Genomic DNA, 21,235 nt, shown 5'->3' with positions numbered 1-21,235 from the left:
TTTCCTTCTGTGTAATAATTAGCCTGAGTAATTCAGTGTCAGCTTATTACTGAGGCAAATGAACCAGCTGTATCTTTCTGTAAGCAACAGTAGCCACCTATAATGTAAATATTTTTAAATTAATATGTCCACCCTGGGCCCATTGGCCCAAAACACACTATAGAAGGGAAATTTGTAGACCTGGTGACAGACCTGTAGAGTTACTGAGTTGTTCTAATATAGTCCCAAGAAACTCTGTAAAAAAAAAAGGAAAATTGAACATTTGTGGTTTTTTTCCCCAGGTTTAAAGAAATCTATGTGAAAAATAATGTTGTCAATTTTAATACTGGAAGCTATTGCTAAAAGCAAAATATATCAGCAATACAAATACTGTATTAAAACTCCCACATTTTCTTTGGGAATAGAGCTTTGCTGAGATAATAGTTTGAAGTATAGCAACTCTTTTGCCATGGCCAAGCTCTCATTGCCATCCAAAACCTACAGTGTACTTCTGAACTGTGTGATCAGCCTTAAAATATACAGGGTTAGCAGAGGATTTGTAGTGACATTAATGAAAACTCTAAAATTGCCAAATCATTTAGCAATGTCATACAGCATTTTGTAAACCACTTTGAAAGATCTCTTACTTCGCAAAAATTACTAAATGTGCAGTTCAGAGAAGCCACCTGAAAAATGTTCACAAGATTGGATTCTATGTAACAGCAATGTTTCTAGAGGATACAGGACATCCCTTGTGATTTCAGAGCACACAAGGCAGAACAGGAGTGTTCTCTTGTTATAGGGAGATAATAAAACGGAATAAAATGAGATAATAAGAGGGAATAAAATAAGTGGGTCACAGACTCCCAGTAAATAATTCATCATATTATAAGTGACCGTTATGTCCTTTAGCAATATTACCAAGCATATCCTGTGCATAAAGCCTACAAGAAGATAACTAGTTGAAGAACAAAACAAGCCTAACTGGTTACTTAGCTTAACTGGTTACTGATACAGACTAACTTCCTACAGCTCTGTGCTTTAGTGGCCCAACTTCTGCACAGACACTCTAAGTCTCAAAAATTCTCTGAAATGTGACTAGTTTGCAACCTATCTAGTTGGAGGCCAGCTTTGTAATTAGTGTGGCTTGATCTTCAATTCCGTATGAAATAATTACCAGGACAGTTTAGAATGTGTCTGAAAGAGAATACGAATAACAGACTGCAAAGGAACCCCTTTGCTCCAGTCCTGGACTGAACTTGCAGTGGTGGGGATGACACAATTCTGGAATAAAGGAAATCACAACCAAGTTCCTCAAGTAGTCTAATCACTGTAGAATAGAATATCCCAGAATAGTTCAGCTGGAAGGGACCTACAATGATCATCCAGTCCAGCCACAATGTACAGTTGGAATGGATGATTTAGTGCTGGTTCTGTGTACAGCAAACTCTGTACCACCAAGGGGTGGCAAACAGACAGAGTAAGCAGCAAGTATTTAAGCAAATTAATTTCCCTCAAAATGAACTGTAGTATCTGTCTACTGTAGTGGTACCTCATAACTCGAAATAGTTAATAAAATCAATAAAGGGGAGTGAACAATATTCTTACAGAATTTTTATTTCAAGAACCAAATGAAAGGCAACACCTTTTATTGCAGAAACAATTTTAGTAAGATCCAAGTGTACAAAAAACTACCAGAACAAATGTTAGATGAACAGAAGACTAAAGAGCAATTTTGACCTCACTGAAAAATGCATATTACATATCTCTTTACTTATTTGAAAGAGAATTGGGACACTTTTTCTTTTTTTAAACAACGATTTTATAATTGTCCATCCCATATGCTTATTCTGTCTGTTCTACTGCTGCCTCAAGGGGGCCCCCTGGTGGTCTAGTGGTTAGGATGCGGCGCTTTCACCACCGTACCCCGGGTTCGATTCCCAGTCAGGGAAGTCCCCCGGGCAGATGGAGCTCGTCAGCCCTGTAAGGCCATCCATCTAAGAGAAGGTCACTCTAAACAAACCTACGTCCTGAGGACCTCACTGCCACTGTCCAAGCTCGCTCGGCCCCGGCAGATGAACCTTAGGATTAAAGGGTGGGCTCAGCTCAGCGCACACTGTGTCTCACCTAAAAAATCCACTGCGCAGGCTCGAAGGGTAAAGACCTTTCCCCAATCTTCGTTCGCGAAGACTGGCCATACTATACTATACTGCTGCCTCAAATGCAGGAGCTGCATGTTTCAGAGGAGGCTGCAGCTAGAAAGGGTTAACTTGACTTTATTGATTCAATTCACTCACTTTTTTAGAAAAATTCACCCGATTGAGGGGCTTTTTTTAAGCTTACTTCTAAGTCATGTTTTACAGGCAATAGTCTACCACCTAGCTTTGGCTGATGTAACATTTTAAAGAATACTTGCTCGTCACATAATTTGCATTAGATGTTTAAAACACTATGACGGAAACAAAAATTAATTTGTCCAAAAGGACTGTCAAAGAGACTAAAAAGATATTTTAGAACCATCAGTGAAAGCCTTTACTGTATTATAGTTACTTCAAGGGTTGTAAAGCAGTTTTCTGCTGTCTTCAGTTTTTCTTCAGAAAGCTGGTTTTCTTGCTTCAATTGTCCAATAAGAGCTTCCAAGGACCTGAGTCTCCCCAAAGTTTTTACTTCCTGCATTTCAAGCAAAGTTATCTTAGAGTGGAGTTTTGAAATTTTTTGCCAAAGGTGATCTCTGTCTATGTCTTGTTTGCAGTATGAATGCTCAGTTTGTAATATTTCACTTCCACCATATTCAATCATATCTTTCTCCTTAGTGTCAAGAAACTCTTCCTTAACAGCCAGGAAAGTACTATTTACTATTTCAGGCTGTTCTGGACTCTCAGCTGGCACAATAATAGCAATGACAGATTCTTCACTTCCACTGAACTGTTCAATGTTTTGTGTGACTGTACTCAGTAAAACCGCATCTTCACTTGTTGGCTGTACTTCACCAGAGCAGACAACGTGAGGGACAGGATTTTCAATTGCATAATCAGGAATTGGCCCCACAGCATTGTTCAGTTTCAGAGATGAATTCATGTAGTCAGGATCTGTAAATTGCAAGACTGTAGCTGTACAGCCTCCTGGATCCTCCACAGAAGTACGAACACTGGTAGCTTCCATTCTGTGGACTGCTGCTGCCATTAAAACAGGATTAGGTTGGTGTATATGCTGTGTAGATGAACTATCAAGAACGACACTCTCTGCCTGAAAGTTGTCTTCATTTTGAAGTTGCAGGTTTTGAATATGTAAAGGTTTACTGAATGCAGCTGAGCAAACTACTTCTGCTTCTTCCTCTATATTTTCTGCAATTACAGGATTTTCCTTTGGTGCACAAGGTTCAAGTGGTACAGATGCTTTCTCTGACACTACATTTGTTTCTTCCAGGTCTTGTCTCTGTATTTCTCGTGGACTCTTCTGAGAACCATCTTTTTCCTGATGGAGGAAAAAAAAATTAAAAAATTAGGCAAATCTCATTCTATAGCATGGTACGGCATAAGGAGTAATATAGACAAGCACTGTTTAAAAATTATACCAAAAGGTCCAAAAATTCATGTAAGCATCTTCCGTAACTTTGCTTCAGGTCCTAAATGCTAAAATACTATTTTAAAGCTCTAACGGCAATAACAGTTTTTGGTTTTGTTTTGTTTTTTGGTTGTGGGGTTTTTTTGTTTTGTTGTTTGGTTTTTTTTTGAACTCTAAGGAATGTGGACCGTTTTACATAGGACAGTAATTTTAAAAGCACTTGAAGAGAAGCAACTACACAAAGACTGGGTAGCATCTCCTGTTACCACCTAAAATATTTTATTAAATATATTAATATATTAAATGTACACAGTACAAGATTCTTGCATTAAAGATGGATCAAAGTTGTTTTAGAAAGATGTAGCAAACTTTTACTCGTGCAGGATATGCCAAACAGAATTTAACAACAAAAAAAAAGATTATGAACACAAGCTTGCTGAATAATGAAACATATTCATGCGTAATCACATAGGCTGATTTTTAAACCAGCAATTCAATTCTGACAATTAAACTTTACAATTCTTAAATTACTTCTTTGATAGATACAAATCTTAGCAGAACAATGCAATGTTAACAGGACTTTAAAAAGAAGCTGATACTGAGAGAGACACAATTTGAAGCTTATCCTTTTTTAGACACCTTTTTTCCCCCCTCTTTCCCATTAACTACATCACTACATGATTACATTTAAGATCAGTATGCAAATGAGCTCTTTTGTATGTCAGTCAGTGAAAAAAAAATAGTGGGTGTCATTTTTTTCTAGTAAAATCATTTAGCATTTCTGGGAAGATATCCTTCACTTCTTGGTAATACATAAAGCAAGTTGGTGGTGAACAATATGCAAATATACAATTCTTCACTCTCAGCTTTCCAAATGCAGCTTGGGGCCTTAGCTTCTTGTTCCTCTACATTAAGTCAGGAACACACTAAAAAGGATTCTTCCCTAAAGTAAGGAGAACTCTTTCCCATATCTTTGTGAATATTCAGTCTATGTAGAAAATTAAGGTTTGGGCAAGAACAGAACCAGAGGTCAAGCCAACAGACACTGCTGATTTGCTGAGGTGGTCATCAACAGGATATGACTTGATGTTTAGAAAAATGCAATGAGAAAAAAGTGACACCAGAGAGAGAAGTGAGATCCCAGCAAAACAAGGTCACAGTATCACAGGTATGAAGAACTGGCATCTCTCTTTTTTTGATAGCGAGGCAGTGATTGGATTTATTGAAAGGAAGCATAGGATATTACTTTTCCAAACTTGATAAATCTATCTGGGATTTCTCAGATATATATTGCTGATGCAAAAGTAATTTAGAGAAGCCATTGGTATGGTCTTGGCAACGGTATTATATAAAAAGTTTGTTACCTTCGTAACTCCACTGTCCATCTTTGTAGGTGTACTATGACTGGTCTATGGTCACATGCAAATCAAGAAAGAATGAAGACATGGGGAAAACACAATTTTTCTTTGGAGTGAAAACACACAGCTTATCTGTAATAGCACAGAAGCATGGGGCAGCAAAGTTCAGTTCCAAAGCTCCCTGTTATAACAGCAGCACAGGGAAGTGAGGGATATATTGAAGCAGGTGGTGGTGGGTAATGGAAAGATATTTCCTGCTAAGGTTACTACTGCCATAAATTGAAAGATTTTCTATTTTTATATTTGAGAGATTTATCAAGATTGCTTTTCATTCTAGAGAGTCAAAAGCAGTCTAGACAATAGTTGCAGCTGTCCAAGAAGATAAAGTACTTTTTGATTAAATATTATTTGTTTTGTAAAATCAATTAGCCACATATTTCAGATTCATCAGTTTAGCTTTAATTCCAGTCCTCCCATTTCTCCCATCTCCAATGTGATGATACAGAGGAAGACAGTCACAGATTAGAAGAGAATTAGCATAGCTTTCACCAAGATCAGGTGCCTCGGTAGCACAGTACTTTTATGTAACCAATATTACAATCCTGTGAAAGACAAGATGGAATAGTCTTTGTAGGATATCTTTGGCAGCCTACAGTCCTGAGCTCTTAGGTGTTAGAGAGGTTAGGAACAGGAAAGAGAAATCTGTAGTTTGAAAATAATACAATCCAAAGCCAGTATTTCTGTACAGTTAATAAAAGGTCTAAAAAGAACATTAAAATATTAGATTAATTGCACTGGAAAAAAATTTAGAATCGTTCTCATGAAGAATTTAAATTTTTCTATAGTAAATGCTTCTGTAATTTCCAGTTTAAAAAGATATTGAAGCTCCAGTCAGAGTATGGTCAGTCGTTCTTCCTTTATGCTATAGAATCTCACACATATGTTTGTGTCAGTCCTGCTGACAACTATTTTAACAGACAGCAATTCTATTTTTAAAATAATTCTGATTATATTATGATTATATTACAGATAATTAGGTAATTAGAACATCTCTATTATAGTTGGTTATCTTTGTACTACAATAAAAAAAGATAAAATTAGGTTACCTCATCATCTGGGGAAGAGAAGATTGTCGGTACAGCAGTGTGTTTCAAGTATCGTATACCCCATCGCACGTCAAGGGAGTCAGGGGTAAAATGGTCACTGCACAGAAGCTGGTGCTTACTTGGAGTCCACGAATCTCGTTTCATATTCCGCAACCATTTCTCAAGTCTCTCTTTATCATGAAGTGGAAATCTTTTTAAAGCAATTGAAAAGACAAACAAGAACACATTAAAAAAAAAACAAACAAAAACCCCATTTTTTTTCTTTCTTTCTTTTAAAAGAAAAATATCTCATTGTCCCTTACAAGGTAGCCTGGCCTTACCAAGGTATTAAATAATATTTTTTCAAAAATTTTAAATATTAATGCTAATCAGGATGTCATATACATGTGAATCCAATAATTATCCAAATTATTTGTAGTTGGGTATTTGTTCTGGAGTTCAGCAGCAGAATTTCTGCTGATTTATACTAGCCAAGGGTTTCAGAAACCATGGCCAAGATGTTTTGTAGGTTTTATCCCACAACACTTGCTCAGAAAGCAGTTCTGCTGAGGGGATATTAAATACTCAGACAAAATTTAAAGAAAGTTAGGACGGGCCCTCATTTTATTAATAGTATTTCTAGGGCTTTTTTGTCTTACTAGACACAACTAGTATTTTTTGTTCACCAGAGTACACATCTCATTTTGTATTATCAGATAATTTGGCAACATATTTCCAATGCAGGTACCACCAAAAATGCCAAGGCAGTGGAAAGGTTTATTCTGAAGATGTGAGCACTAAAACCGCTAAAAAGGAAAAGCTGCACCAAGCTGCAAAGCAGTGCTAGGCCTGAGAGAGAGAACCCAAACTCCTGTTTTCTTCCAGGCCTCTTATCTCCTCTGTCCTCTCTGCTGCGCCTGCCTGTAACATCTGTTTTACCTCTCCACATTCCAAGGAACTACCCAAAGAGGCAGCTTTTCTCTGGAATGCAAGAGGGAAAGAAACATCCCCTATCTTTGAAAAAGGGGTTTCTTCTTAGGCAGAAAGTCTCCTCAAGCAAATATTTAATTAAGCTCTAATCTCCTCAAAACGAAATCTTCTGAAATATGAACACCTATCCCTACACTTTTGTAACACACCACTCACTGCTTTCCCCAGACTCAGCCAGCTTCAGATAGAAAACAAAATTATCTGTAGCAAGAGATAGGTCTGATAGTTAAAGTTATTATTTTAGCTTAAGGGCACCTTTGGTAAAACGTGCTCATGCTTCAATACCCCTTACTCATCAACAGAATCTGTTCTCTGGTGTAAACAAGACAAAAAAAAAAGGAAAATGGAAAGAGGAAGTGGACAGTATTTATTTAGCAGCTGCCATCATTGCACAAGTCAGAGAGGTGAGGAAATGAAACAAAGAAGGGCCAAGTTAGAAGTCAGGCCAGCTGAGATTAGGTTACAGTTAAAAACATTTGGAAGGGGCTCAGACCCCAAACCACAGAGCAGTAGAGGACTCCTTTGGGGGTGGTAAGGAGCAAGGGAGTAGAACACCATAAATCAAGTCTCAGCATGCCTTCTACGGGAGCATTATACTTGGAACGCAGCACAACTCAATGGCTAGATAAAACATCTGTGTTCTTGCAATCATCTCCATAACATTTGAATATGAACATGACTCAGTGCTCAAACTTGTTTTGATTATCCATGTGGCTCTCACATTCTCTAAAGCATTAGGAAAAATAAATTATTTTCATGATTGTTTTATGATGCATTCTACATTAGAGATGCGCCAGGGAAATGAGCTTTCCTTCAATCTAAACTTTCTTTGAAGTTGTCTTCCTACACAGCCTTCCTTATCTCGAAATAACTATGACTACTCAGAAACTGAAGCCAAACTTAGTTTGAGGTATAACTTTTACCAAACCAGATTTTGAGGCTAGCTGTGAAATTTATTTTTCAAATTTTTCTTAAATTCCTTCTGTTGGCAAATGGTTCCACACTACTATTTAACACAAATACATTAATACTTAGTTACCTGCACCATGCTTCTCTCAGGATTGTGAAATGCTGTTTATAACTCACCGTTCTGTGAATCGACAGCCACGTAACCACAACAGTCCAGAGGTTACTGCGGGCTGGATGGCGACTGATCCATTCAGTGGCTGGATAGTACAACGCAGCCATCATAAACTGGTTTTTGGCAACAGAGCTAATTAGCTTCCGGCCAACTCGGCTGCTTCCAAACAAACCAGCAACGCCTCTGTTCACAGTGTAGGCAAGCCAATAATTCTAGTGGGAATATTTAATTTTAAGGAATCAATATAGGCTTACTTTCCTACTCTGCCAGTTTTTTTCCTTGAACTGCAATGCCATACACAGGACACACAGGCGAAGGCACTTCCAACGCCTCCAGTACCGCCTGCCCCGCTATAACAACCCTTCCACACAGGTAGCAGCGAAGCAGGGTAAAAAGCGCAGATTTTATTTTTTATCTGAATCTCTTGGTCTTAATGGATCCTCTGCACCTATTCCAGCGCCCTTGGAGGCTGGTGTACCATCCATTCCTCCTCCAAGTTCCGTCCCCCTTGCGGGGGGCGCGGTGTGCGCGATTACATCCCAGCCTGTCCACTCTTTATTCCCTACACCTTTCCCTTCCTGCAGAGTTATTTCCCTCCAGCCTCCCGGGATCAGGAGGGATTCCAAGGCGACCACCAGCCTCCGGAGTTCCGCCTCTCGGCCATTTATGTACTTCTTCGGTTATCGGTCACTATCAGCCGCACGGCCAGCCCTTACCCAGACCCCACCCCGCTCCGCGGCCACTCACGGGTAGAAGCTGAGCTTGCGCTGGTCCCTGGCGCTCTGCCCGCCGCGGTTCTTGCAGCGGGTGGCGGCGCAGTACCGGGGCATGGCGGGCACGGCGGGGCGGCTGCACCGCCACCGGCACCGGGCGGGGCGGGCGGGGCAGCACCGCCCCCTCACAGCGCCCCCAGCGGCCGGGGGGGCGCGCGGCCGCCCGCCTGTGCCGGGTCACGTGGGCCCGGGCAGCCAATGGCGCAACGATTCGTGTAGGAACTGCGGGGGGCGGGACTGCGCGAGCGCCGGCAGCGGGCGGGAACGGCGGCGGGGAAGGGCCGGGCTGAGGTGAGCGAGGGGCGGCGGGGAAGGGCCGGGCTGAGGTGAGCGAGGGGCGGCGGGGAAGGGCCGGGCTGAGGTGAGCGAGGGGCGGCGGGGAAGGGCCGGGCTGAGGTGAGCGAGGGGCGGCGGGGAAGGGCCGGGCTGAGGTGAGCGAGGGGCGGCGGGGAAGGGCCGGGCTGAGGTGAGCGAGGGGCGGCGGGGAAGGGCCGGGCTGAGGTGAGCGAGGGGCGGCGGGGAAGGGCCGGGCTGAGGTGAGCGAGGGGCGGCGGGGAAGGGCCGGGCTGAGGTGAGCGAGGGGCGGCGGGGAAGGGCCGGGCTGAGGTGAGCGAGGGGCGGCGGGGAAGGGCCGGGCTGAGGTGAGCGAGGGGCGGCGGGGAAGGGCTGTGGCCGCTGAGTGAGGGCTCGGGGGAAGCGGAGGGTGGCTGAGGGGGCTGGAGCGAAGACGGGCGCGGAGGGGCCAGGGGCGGCTGGAGTTGGGCTCGGGGGCGGTGAGATAAGGGAGAGGTGACTGTGGGGCTCGGTGCCGGGCGTTTATTGCCCTTTGGGCCCCTCTGGGCCCACCTGCGGGGGTCTTTCTCGAGCCTGGCCGACGTGGAGGTGGGACAGGGTCGCTCGGGGAGGCTGTAACCGCCTGCCCGGCCCCGGCCCGGCGCTGTGTCGCTGCGCTGGCTGTGCCGGCTCCTGCGAGTTCGTCAGAGGTCTGGATAGGCAGGATGATGCCAGCGGCACTCCGTTTCCCTGTGTTCCAGAGCGAAATTCAGGAACCTTCTCCCAGATCTGTTTTCGGGTCAGTATAGGAGAGGCCAAGACAAGTGCAAGGCCCTGAGTTTGACAGCTCGCCTGTAGCTGGCTGAGGACTTGGAGGCTTGCTTACTCATCGGGTTAGTCGTGATAGGAGAACCAGTGGGAGACTTTGGTAACTTTATTACTGTAAATAATTGTTTGCAAAAATAATTACAGGACATGAACATTCCACAGGATAGTGCATGGCAATTCCTGTAAGCAGAACAGTGGCAGAGCACTAATGATGCTGTGGGTTCTCTGAGTGTGTGAGACTTTGAATATAAGCATTTATGCAAGATCTTTGTTAATTACTTTTGAAGGTGCAAGTAGCTTCTTATTTTCTGTATGTGACAGACTTTATTCGGGGTACATCATCCTCAAACATCACCTCATCCCACAAGTATTGATAGATGTTGATAAACTAATAATGTTATCACCCCTGCAATACTCTGGATAAATATTAGACAATGCACTTCTTATACTGAGGTGAATAGTAGTTGAGATCTGTAACTACTTACCCAACAGAGTTAAGTAGGTAATCTGTGGAATAAGATCTTTAGCTTCATTGGAAGATGTACCTAAATAAAGTGTAGTTCTTCATAATTGTTAGAAGAGACTGTTCTGTGGCATGAGCTTAATTCGTAGAGAGCTTAACAAATTCTGGAATGTGGTTTAAGTAACTACAGTGCATGGCCATGAAAGTGCAACTTACCTGTCTCTTTTCAATTGAGAAAAGTAAGGGAGAAGAGACATAAGCAGAGTAAATATTTAAAAGAGATTTTATTTTGAAAGGGGTCGTAGAAATATTTGGGAATGGCAGGGCTGAAGTCAAGCATTTAACATCGTAGTTAACAGTAGCAACACTAAGATACAGCATATAAAATAGGTGTTTTTTAAAAAGTAAATTAAATAATTGGCAATGTCTAAATATAACACTTGCTCTGTCTCTCTGATAACCTTATAAGTTCAAAATGCTGCCTATATTGGAGGCATATTTCATTTGCATTTGATTTTCATTTGAATCTTCTTTTATTCTCGAGTCTCACTGATTTGTTCAAAGGCAGTGTTAAATCTGTGTACGTTGTTTTAAAAACCAGTGAAATTTAAGTCCTGTTTTTTAATACAGTATAGAAATCTGATACAGAAAAGAACTGCATTACAGAAATCCTAATGTAAAACTGTAGAAAAAGACACACTTAGGTGTGTTTCGTTATCAAGAATAATAGAAGTTGAGATGGTTAGCCAGAGCAGAATATGTAAAAGGAGTGACTTCATGGTCTCAGGCTCTCATGAGTTATAAGAGAATTTCACTTTTGAAGAAGAACACGAACTGCCCCTTTTAGCTCTTTTCAGTTTTCAGTAGTAGCAGCAGGATGGTTGGCCTTAAGAGAATGCAGCACATGATGATGCAAGCTTGTTGAAGGTGTGGGGAAATGAAGTAAAATAAAAACAATCTCAGGTATGAGATGAACATGTAAATCTGCATCCATAAAGCACAAAAGGAAGAAAGTCCAAAAAGTGTGGAAGGATGTGTGTAGCTCTTAGTGCCCAAGGGGTAAAGTTTCAGGTTAGTGAAGTGGTGAGAGATAATACGTGGGAAAGGCTTGTACTAAAAATATGTTTGGTATCGTGCACAAAGAATACTGAAAAGAACTGTCTGTTTGGTATCTAAGTACACTGATCAAAATACAATTTGTTTCAACTGCTGTCCCTTAACACTTGATATCATGCAGGCTGCTGGCCAAATAAATGCTTTAGAGGGCGTGGGTACATTAATCTTGCAAGCCTTTTGCTCTCACCTCACAGCATTCATTTTAGCCCCCTGACTTGTCTATTAGAAACAGTATACTTTTTCCATGTTTGATGTTTTGGTGTTTATTTTTTTTAGAGAATATTGATTTTCAGGTAAAGGCTTAATTTGCTTATGTACTCAAAGGTTTTGAACCCTTCATGACAAATATTTGAGTCTTACACTATGTAATATCAGTATTCTAACTTTAATGGTACTCAGACTGTAATTTGTTTATTCAGCTTACAGGAAAGTAGTACCATTTGTCTCCAAGTTGTTCTTATATTACACTCAAATCAGTGTAAGCTGGTGAGGGGGATATGTTATGTCTGGTATGTTCAGGGCTTGGTTGTACATCGTGCTGGTTTGACAAACAGCATTCTGTCTTTGAACATTTGCATATCTGCACTCTGTGTTTTAAATATAATATGCACAGGCCCTGGAAAATTATCTGGTCTCTTCTTCTGGTATGAAGAGCTCACCCTCTCCTTCATAAATATCATGGAAGGTTGTGTGGCTATGGAGAACTAATTTTTTTTTTTAATGACTTATTTATGTGATAGCTTTTCCCCTAAGTTTTTGCATGTTTGTTTCAAACTGTAACTTTTGGACAGATACGTTGCTGAAAAAAATTTACAACTTCTAATTATTGTTGAAAGTGCTTGTCTTGTATGGAAGACTTCTTTTTGTATTGGTTCCAACACTAAGAGTTGCATATGTAAACTTTTCTTTGCATTGGTATTTATCAGATGAATTCTTTGATATTGAAGATATAGTAGGTGTTTATACTACAATCTAATATGAAAATAAGCTTAGTCCAGTCCATTGTAAAGTAAAGGAAAATGAGCACTACTTGGCTGAACTCTGTACTCTGAATGAGTGATTTACTCTTTATAGTGTTCACTTTAGGTTAGTTAAATTACTTTCTGAAGCTTAGCGCTAGTATCTAATAGTCTTATCTTCCTGCACCTCACAGTTGATCTCTAGGCCACTTGTATTTTGAGGCTCCTATTGTTGCACCACCTAATCAGTCTCCAGTATTGAGTTTTTGCAGCTTGGTCTTAATTTAGAGCTGCTGTGTTTAGAAGTCCTAGAACTCAAGGATTAGTATGAAGCTACTTCAGGTATGCCAGCTTAAAATGTTTGATGCAATGAATAATATTGTATATTTACTTTGGTAACTTTGTGGGAGAATGTTCAGTTAAGGATAAGAGTAAAACAAAGATGAGCACTGAAATGTGCTTGAGATGTATGTGAAATGTGAATTTGCAGTGTTTTCACTTACATAGTCTGTGAATATGAAAATAGCCAAATAGAGTTTGACAAGTGAAGCAAGTCTGTCATTGACTTCTGAAACATACACGTCTTCCTTTTCCAGCTTGTAGTTGTAACTTTAAATTGTTGTGGAATGTGAAATAACTTGTTCTTCAAGTATATTTCTTTTTTTTTCTAGGAACCGGAGAAATGGCCACTACACAATCTGTCTTCACATTTGCTCTCTGCATTTTAATGATAACTGAATTAATACTGGCTACAGAGAGCTATTATGATATCTTAGGAGTTCCAAAAAATGCATCTGACCGCCAGATCAAGAAGGCATTTCACAAGCTGGCTATGAAATACCACCCAGACAAAAACAAGAGTCCTGGTGCAGAAGCGAAATTTAGAGAAATTGCTGAAGGTAATATACACTAACTTTTTGTCTTATGTCTGGAATTTAAGTGTACTCTGGTTTTACTGAATAAGAGGCAAAAAGATATTTTTTTTTCTTAATTCTACTTCTGTGCTGTCAAGTATTCAACATCAATATCTGACTTTTTTCTATGTCTTTACACATAGGAAGGCCTTTAACACAGTTTATGCATTTCTGCTAATTAGGCTTTTTGGCTTATACCTCTTCTCAGAAAAAAATACTTGGTAGTAGGACAGCTTTAGCCCTAGGAGGTTAATTCTTATCTTTTGATCTGTTTTGTAAGATCCAGCTCAGGATCACTACTAGGCTTCAGGGCTACCTAACAGCAACCTTGCAGTAACTATAGGGAGATTAGAAAAATGTGGCAGGGTCCTTCAGTGGTTCGTGGTGGCAGCACAAGAATTTCAGAGTGGTTATAAGGAAAAATTTTCTCACTTTGAGGATCGTGATTGGAATTCATGCTCTTAGAGAACTTTTCCAATCTTAGCAATTCTGTGATTCTGTTCTACAGGCCAGTGTTGGAACAGGTAGCTTAGATAGATAGTGCAGTCTCCAACCTTGGAGGCTTTCCATGAATGACTGGGTAAAGCTCTAACTAACCTAGTCAGACCCTACTTTGAACAGGAAGCTGGAGTAGTGACCTTCTGAGGTCACTTCTACGCTGAACTATCCTGTGATCCTAAGAATACACCATTCATAAGTATTTTGTGGTGAAACATAATGGTGGAAGTGAATAATCAAGAATAGAAAAAGACTTGCTAAAGAATAAGGTGTACCCGCTTCTGTTCCCCATGGACTCTTATAAAATCCATCTTCTTGTGTAGTTCTCCTAACTAAGCTAATAAGAGATTTCTGCATTTTACCTTCTTGTCTGCAGAAATTTATTTCGAAAGTAATATAATGAAAGGGAGGGACAGTCCTGTTAGATACTTACTGCAGTTGTTAGCACCTACTAAAGGAGGAATTAGGGACTCCTTTAAGTGTTGAGTTGTATATAATAGTCGAAAGCCTTTGACAGATGAGAAAATGGAAGTGTTTAAAAGACTTAGTTATCAGAATAGGTGTATTTGTCAGAGTTTCTGCCCTAGAACACCAGTAGCTGTTGTTGTGGACCAAAGATTGGAGGGAAGCCTAGTTCCATTTTGGTTATATCCAGTTTAGTAGCCACGGCGGTAGTGGATCAAGGATTGGACTCGATGATCTTGGAAGTCCCTTCCAACCCAACTGATTCTATTGTATGATTCTAATCACAAAATCCAGATTTATTGTTGAACTTTTGAAAAATTGAGAATTGGAATGTAGGGGAAATTCATTGTCTTTATTTTTATCTACTTGATGTTTATCTTGTAGCTTAGTTGTAACTGTGGTGTAGCTAGAATGTGCTGACTGGCTGGCAGGTAGTTTTGCAGACATTGCACTGTGTTTCTGTGATAGGAATGCAGCAGACAGTTTGTTTTGTTAGGCAGAGCTCCTAACTCATCCTCATTGCTTCAGTCTTTCTGATCCCTGCATCTCATCGTTTCTTTCAAACATAAACACTAATATTTATTGTAGCTAAACTATGTTATATTATGCGAATTTAAAATTTTGAGGTTATGATCTGTCCTCATAGTATAGCTGTGTTTATTATTATAAATAATTAGTCTGAGACAACTTATTTTGGTTTGGAGAAAGGTAAACAAATGTTGAGCTTGATTGGGCTTGAATGTTGAATGAAAGTCTTGCTTGAAATTTGTCCTTTTGAGGGAGTGGGAGGAAGCTGCTGTGCTTTGTATTTGTGTGTCATTTTCTTTTTTTCCTCTTCTTTAAAATGGAAATGAAAATTTAATTCTTTTTTTTTATTTAATGGTCATAGCATATGAAACATTATCAGATGAGAATAAACGAAGAGAATATGATCAGTTTGGCCGTCATGAAAGACAAGGAAATAAGGGAAGCCCATTCCATCAGTCATTTAATTTCAACTTTGATGATCTGTTCAAAGACTTTGACCTATTTAGTCAAAACTCACGATCAAAAAAGCACTTTGAAAATCACTTCCGAAGCCATCGGGAAGCTCACAATCGGCAAAGACGTTCTTTCCAAGAGTTCTCCTTTGGAGGTGGACTGTTTGATGATGTGTTTGAAAATATGGAAAAAATGTTTTCGTTTAGTGACTTTGAAAATGCTCACCGACACGCCGTGAGAACTGATGCCAGGTTTCATGGATCCAGCAAGCACTGCAGGACTGTCACTCAGAGACGAGGAAACATGGTTACTACTTACACCGACTGTTCTGGACAATAATGTTTCCTTTCCTTTAAACTTTTCTTCTTTTCTCAAGATCTTCATAATCTTTCTTGGTTTTGTGCTAACATGGAAAAAAGTCTTTGAAATGTTTGTTCTAAAGGACATTTAACTACAATTTCTTTACAGTAGTTTGAAACTAATCTTCAGAATAGAAACAACGTGCAGTTGGGAAGTAATGTGTCAGTAACTACTTAGAATGGGAGATAAATATTCTCATGTGAAAGAAAAAATATGTATTTCTGTTTAGTAAACACTTTCCCTAAATTCGAACACAAGATATATATATTTTTCATTTCAGAAATGTAATATAATTTTTTCATATATGCCAATTCAGGACTGTTTGTGTTACTGGTGCATGGATTGGAGCAGAGGAGATACTTTAATTTTTAAGTGCTGCTTTTTTGTTCAGTTGTGTCTTTCCAAGTTTGCACTTGCAGTTTTTACCTGATATGGACTCACTTTGCAAATTCGATGATTTACACAAAATAGCAGCAGAAATATGACTTGCCTGGGTCTTTGCTACTCTCTCCACCATTGCAAAAGTATTAATAAAACACCTTCTTTTTGAAGTTGGAAAACTACAAGAGGGAATAAGATTGTGAGTGATGTAGGAATTAGTTTTATTTCTTAATAGCCTTTCATTGGCCTGAAAAGATCATAGTATTTGAATGATCCTTGACTTGCTTAATGGATATTAATGTATGTAAGTTTGTGTGCATACAAGGTCTTTTTTTTCCCCCCTTCCAAATTACAAATATCTCTCTAACAAGGTTTGGAAGAGCACACCCAAAACACTCTTGTTTTATGCTTATTATTATTATACCACGTGTGCAATGCAGTTTCCATAATTCAGTTTATTGGACTTAAATACTCCTCAGTGCTCTAGTGAAATTAAATGAGTTAAGCTTGCCTACAGTTTCCTGGTGTTCCTGAAAGGGTCTAAGTAATGTAGGTATTGTAGATATTGTTTAAATTGACAGATTTATTACCTGTTTTTCAGCATTGTGATTTGAAAGGTAAATTCTTAGCTTAACCACAGAGAAAAACTGAAACTTCCAATCCTTGTATTCCTTGTGGAGCTGGAAAATGCTAATAAGGACAGTACTAATGGGTATTGATTTCAGCACCATGGAAACCCACAACCAGTGAAAACTACTTAAAATAAAAAAAAAAAACCAAACCCCAAACCAAAACAACCTCAAAGCCCCCAAACAAACAAACATTAAAAAAAACCCCACCAAAAAACCCCCAAATACTTTAGCTGATGTCAACCCAAAAGTTCTACTTTAATTCTTAACTAGTAATACAGGTCTAGTATGTGAAATTGGTTCCCCTTAGTAAGATTACTGTCACCCACATGTTACTGTCTCTTTAGAATTATAAGAATTTACCTTTCAGCTTGATTGCATGAGCAAAATAAGCATTTGAAAAAGCAGTGTTCTCAATAGTCTTTGAGTTCTTAAAATCTTTATTAAAAGAGATTTAACCCTTTGCTTCTGGGATGGGTATTGAAAGCTGCCTATTTGCTAAGTAACCTTCCCCTCAAGTATTATGGCTTGTTCAGTTTTCATTCACTAAGTACTTGGAATGGATTGTTGTGTTATATTAAGTGCTTTTCCTTTTCCATGTTCTTCTTTATTTATTAATAGACTAATACCTCATATATGGTCTTTATAAAAAGCCAGTAATTTGTGCAACATTATCGGAATGTGCAATATTCTTATAGAAGGAAAAGTGCTGAAGTGAGTGTGTTATTTTCACCCTTTTTCTGTGTAAGTAGAGATTTTTGTTTCTTCTGTATAATTAATATATAATTGAACTGAAAGCTGTATTTCTTGTAGATTTCTGCATTTATTTTCTTTAACATACTCCTATCAGTCCTGTGCATGAATCAAACTATCTGCTTGACTCATATCACATGGGCATCCAAGTGAACAAATTACTAACTTAGAGTTCTGAATTACTTTCTCTCACAAATATTAAGTATTAAATGTAAGAGAGTATTAGTGAATGTCCTTTGGGGATGATGACTGCTGGAATTTAAGAGGTGAGAGGCAACTCTAAAAGCAGGATGCAAAGGTAAAATGTTAATGCCTTTCTTAGTCTAATGAATATTTGTCTTAATTAAAAAAAAAAAAAATTGGAAACAGCAGAATGAGCAGTTCACTTGGGTCCCTTCCCTAATCCTGGATTAGAGGAATGAAAGCTAAAATGAGCACTGTAAATTGTAGGAAACACAGCCACCCCCAGAATTCAAGTCTTTTAAGTGACTGTATTAGTTCACCATCTTTCAGGCTAAGCTTTTAGGTGAAAATAAGGGTCGTTGGCTGATACTAGGCTAGTTTCCCCTCTTTAAGAATCTTCCAAACTTCCTACAAAGTGTACTTGTTTTTCTTTAAAGTCAAAGTATGAAACTGATAAAACCGATAGGGTTGCTAGTTTTCTAGCTGATACACCTTAAAAAGACTTCTGCCTAGTCTTATTTTGACCTGCTTCTGTATTATTTCTCTTAGTTACTTGTCATGGCATAACTAACAAATACTTCCTATTAGTCCTGTAACTTCTCCAAATCACCTTCCTGCTTGTTTTGGTGTTGATTCAAGGTAAAATCCAAAGGAAAACTTGTCAGGAGTATTGCAGAAACCAGTGTATGGCTGTCCCTGTGGTTTGCTATGATGGGTGTGCTTTGAACAGACCTTAGCTGGGGGAATTTGGGCAGGCTTTCCTCAGCCAAGAGTCTTCAGTTCCATGGCTCTCAGAACACAAGCTTGCAAAACATGTTGTGCTTCTCACTTATTCGGAGCTCTTGCACATTCTCTTCCTATTTATAGCGTTTGCTTCATGGCAGGCTCTCCAGCGGAAGTCCTGGTATAACCTTATGACACCCCTGACTTGAGAGTTTGTTAAGTGCCATCTTTGAACTCTCTTCGAGCTCTTGTCAAAAGACCCAGCAAAACCAGTTTTTGTTATGTAAGGGTGAAAAATAAAATTAGGCACAATTTTTGAAAGGCATTTATGCATATGTAACGCCAAATGATTTAGTTTTTAAAACTTTATTAAAAAAGTGGGTTTTTTTCATGTTTGGTTTTTTCCCCATTATACTTTTGAAACACAGTATCTAATGGAGATGAAAGTACTGTAAAGTTAATTAGGGTGCCATTACATTAAACGTGAAAATTAATGGTGTGACTTGTCTTTTTGTCTTTTTCCTTTTTTTTTTTTCTTTCAGGGTGTAGAGGGAAACCTAAATCAAGTGGTTTGTGTGGTGCTGGCATTTTATGGAAGGTTTTGTCCACCGCATTTTCCTTGAATGAGATGGTGGGGTTGGCAGGCAGAAGGGGTGGAAAGAAATTGAGTCAATTTGACCTGTTTTATATTTTCTTGGAGATGTTGGGACTGGGTTGGAGTTTAGGCATTATGCCTGTAAATGATGCAGACAAAAAAGCCTGTGTGAAAAGCCTTTTCTGAGAGGCAGTGGGTGTAAGAGCTGAAAGCCTCTGCCTTGAGCACGTGCTTTGACTGCCCTGCTGAGGTGTGAGAGGGCAGTCCAGTGCTTACGGGCCTGGAATGCCACAGGGAAGTGCAGAATCTGAAGCCGAGGTCAGCGTGCTGTTGTTCTGATTCAATAGTTGACTGCTTGAAAGTTCCTGTTTTCTGGGTCTGATCTTTAGAAGGTGGAGTATATGAAAGTTTTGGGATTTGGTAGGGCTCATCTGACCACTTCTCATTAGAACCATCTTTCCTGGAACCTAAGCAAATCTGTCATTGTAATACTGCAAATGTGGGTTTTGAGAATTAAATGTGTTGGAAACAATATAAGATCCACATTATATTTTTATGGTGAGCAGTGTGGTTTTTTTTTTTTTAGTTATTTGTAAATTGAAAAAAAACATCAGAAGTGTCTGTTGGACTTGCAACAAAAGCCTCGTGTAGAGTACCTTCGCTGTGCCACATATGGGGCTCCTTTCAGAATAAAATGCTGTTTGGAGGATTGTTTGGCTCTGGCAGCTGTTGTGGTTGAGCCTGACTGGTCTGCCCTGTGGTGGTGAGTGATTCACACAGCCGTGCTGCTGGCTCCTGTCATGTAGGCACCTGTTTTTTAGCGACAGGGCAGAGACCAGCTTTGTAGCGGCCACTTAGCAGTTCTGATATCCATTGACTGTCAGTCTCTTTTGATGTAAGTCTGAATCAATTCTAGGTTCAGTCTGTACTTCATGCTTGATTCCTGTTTGGTTTTAAAAAAACCCCTCAAAAATAAAAAACCCACCAAAAAAAAAAAAAAAGCAAACCCCAACAAAACTGCTTTGAAGTGCTGTGTTCCAAAACTTAAGGACAGTGGAAAATGACGTTTTATTTGGGTGTGTTACCTATTAAGCAGTGGTGTGTGATTCAACAGCGCTTAAATTTCAAGAAATACAATAACACTGAAACGAACATTACTGCTTGTGTCATTCCTACTGTGGTTGCAGTCACACCAAAAGGCGCTGTGGAAGAGCTCAGTCCTTAGGGGTCACTGAAGGAGTCTGCCAAGGCTCTGAGACAGTAAGTGTGGATGGTGGACTATCTCATCCAAGCAGTTGTTCTGGGGCAGACCACCATGGAATGAATGTGCACTTAGTACTAGCATATATATATATATTCACTTTTTTTGTGTATGTGCATGGAGGGTTGTGTTGACTTGTGATGCTGGCCTTTTCAGAGTCTAAGTTGTGTGCTTCTTTGGGCTGGCAAAAACTGGTGCACCTCAAAGGTATCCATGAGGAGAAAGAGAGAGGTGCCTGACTCACCTTTGCTCACCTGACACCTGCTCTCCAGCCACAGGGAGCTAGGAAGGGGTGCTGGCCTGTTGATCAACAGTGCTGGTGCAGTGGACCTACTGATTGCTGTTGATCAGTAGTGCCTGTGCCTGGCTCCTTCAATAGCTCAATTCATGAACCTGTTTTTTGCGGGCCTGTAATGTCTCGAGTGTTAAGCTGAGGAATTCTGGCTAGTGTATGTCTGGTAGCCATTTACCCTGACTTCAGGGGTGTTACAAATGTGCTGCAGGATACAGATGAGCTGCATGATGATGTTTTCAGCCTAATCTGGAGTGTGGAGGGAAGGGTATTGTTTCAGAGTCCAGAACACCTGCTGTTTAGGGTGCATGAGGTCAATCTGCTCTAGAAATACAGAGTATCAAGTAGTACGCACCAATGGACCCTGGGGCTACCTGTGTTTCTGTCCTCTGAAACTGTGATTTCCAGTTTCACATTGAACCCTCTTGTTAGGCACCACTTGTTACTATAATTTTTTCTAGACATGAGAAAGAAAATATATTTAAAATGGTTACTTGTTGGATGATATTGCCATAATCTATTCTCATTTCCCATTGTCATGGAAGTGAATATACTAAATGCAAAATAGGAAAGATTAAGTAAGCCTTGTCTGAGGGGTAGCACTTGACTTTAATCCATTTTACTTTAACACCTGGCACTTGCAAGATTTTTAGCCTTGAATATGCAGGATTTTGGGTAATGATCTAATGGCAAGTTGTGTATTATGCCCACATTGGAGGACTAACATACCT

At 39.8% G+C, this 21,235-nt stretch overlaps 2 protein-coding genes across 7 annotated transcripts; one reads left to right on the top strand and one right to left on the bottom strand.

Moving 5' to 3' along the window:
• Positions 1-2,485: 2,485 nt before the first annotated feature.
• THAP5 (THAP domain containing 5) lies at positions 2,486-8,925 on the bottom strand. The gene is made up of 3 exons (XM_032687865.1): positions 8,805-8,925; positions 6,008-6,197; positions 2,486-3,453 (listed from the first exon to the last, which is right to left on the bottom strand). Exons 1-3 carry the CDS (start codon positions 8,885-8,887, stop codon positions 2,512-2,514), a joined length of 1,215 nt encoding a protein of 404 aa, XP_032543756.1. The 5' UTR covers positions 8,888-8,925; the 3' UTR covers positions 2,486-2,511.
• Positions 8,926-9,032: 107 nt separating this feature from the next.
• Positions 9,033-18,864, top strand: DNAJB9 (DnaJ heat shock protein family (Hsp40) member B9). 6 transcript variants are annotated; one of them, XM_032687866.1, is made up of 4 exons: positions 9,069-9,121; positions 9,865-9,996; positions 13,141-13,368; positions 15,236-18,864. In XM_032687866.1, the coding sequence occupies exons 3-4, from the start codon at positions 13,152-13,154 to the stop codon at positions 15,664-15,666; spliced, it is 648 nt and encodes a 215-aa protein (XP_032543757.1). In that variant the 5' UTR covers positions 9,069-9,121; positions 9,865-9,996; positions 13,141-13,151; the 3' UTR covers positions 15,667-18,864. The 6 variants fall into 6 exon arrangements, with proteins under 6 accessions (XP_032543760.1, XP_032543757.1, XP_032543759.1 ...); XM_032687868.1 differs by having other exon boundaries at positions 9,865-10,031; XM_032687867.1 differs by lacking the exon at positions 9,069-9,121 and adding an exon at positions 9,453-9,471.
• Positions 18,865-21,235: the final 2,371 nt, after the last annotated feature.

Source organism: Chiroxiphia lanceolata, chromosome 5 (genome assembly GCF_009829145.1).
Source record: "Chiroxiphia lanceolata isolate bChiLan1 chromosome 5, bChiLan1.pri, whole genome shotgun sequence".
NCBI classification, from domain to species: domain Eukaryota; kingdom Metazoa; phylum Chordata; class Aves; order Passeriformes; family Pipridae; genus Chiroxiphia; species Chiroxiphia lanceolata.
This window is presented reverse-complemented; position numbering and strand designations above follow the sequence as displayed.

Excerpts from the sequence above, each read along its gene's own strand:
- THAP5 (XM_032687865.1), bottom strand. The coding sequence starts at position 8,887 with ATGCCCCGGTACTGCGCCGCCACCCGCTGCAAGAACCGCGGCGGGCAG. Across the intron at positions 6,198-8,804 it reads CGCAAGCTCAGCTTCTACCC|ATTTCCACTTCATGATAAAG; the intron begins GTGAGTGGCCGC and ends TGCTTTAAAAAG. Across the intron at positions 3,454-6,007 it reads TCTCTTCCCCAGATGATGAG|GAAAAAGATGGTTCTCAGAA; the intron begins GTAACCTAATTT and ends TTCCTCCATCAG.
- DNAJB9 (XM_032687869.1), top strand. The coding sequence starts at position 13,152 with ATGGCCACTACACAATCTGTCTTCACATTTGCTCTCTGCATTTTAATG. Across the intron at positions 13,369-15,235 it reads ATTTAGAGAAATTGCTGAAG|CATATGAAACATTATCAGAT; the intron begins GTAATATACACT and ends TAATGGTCATAG.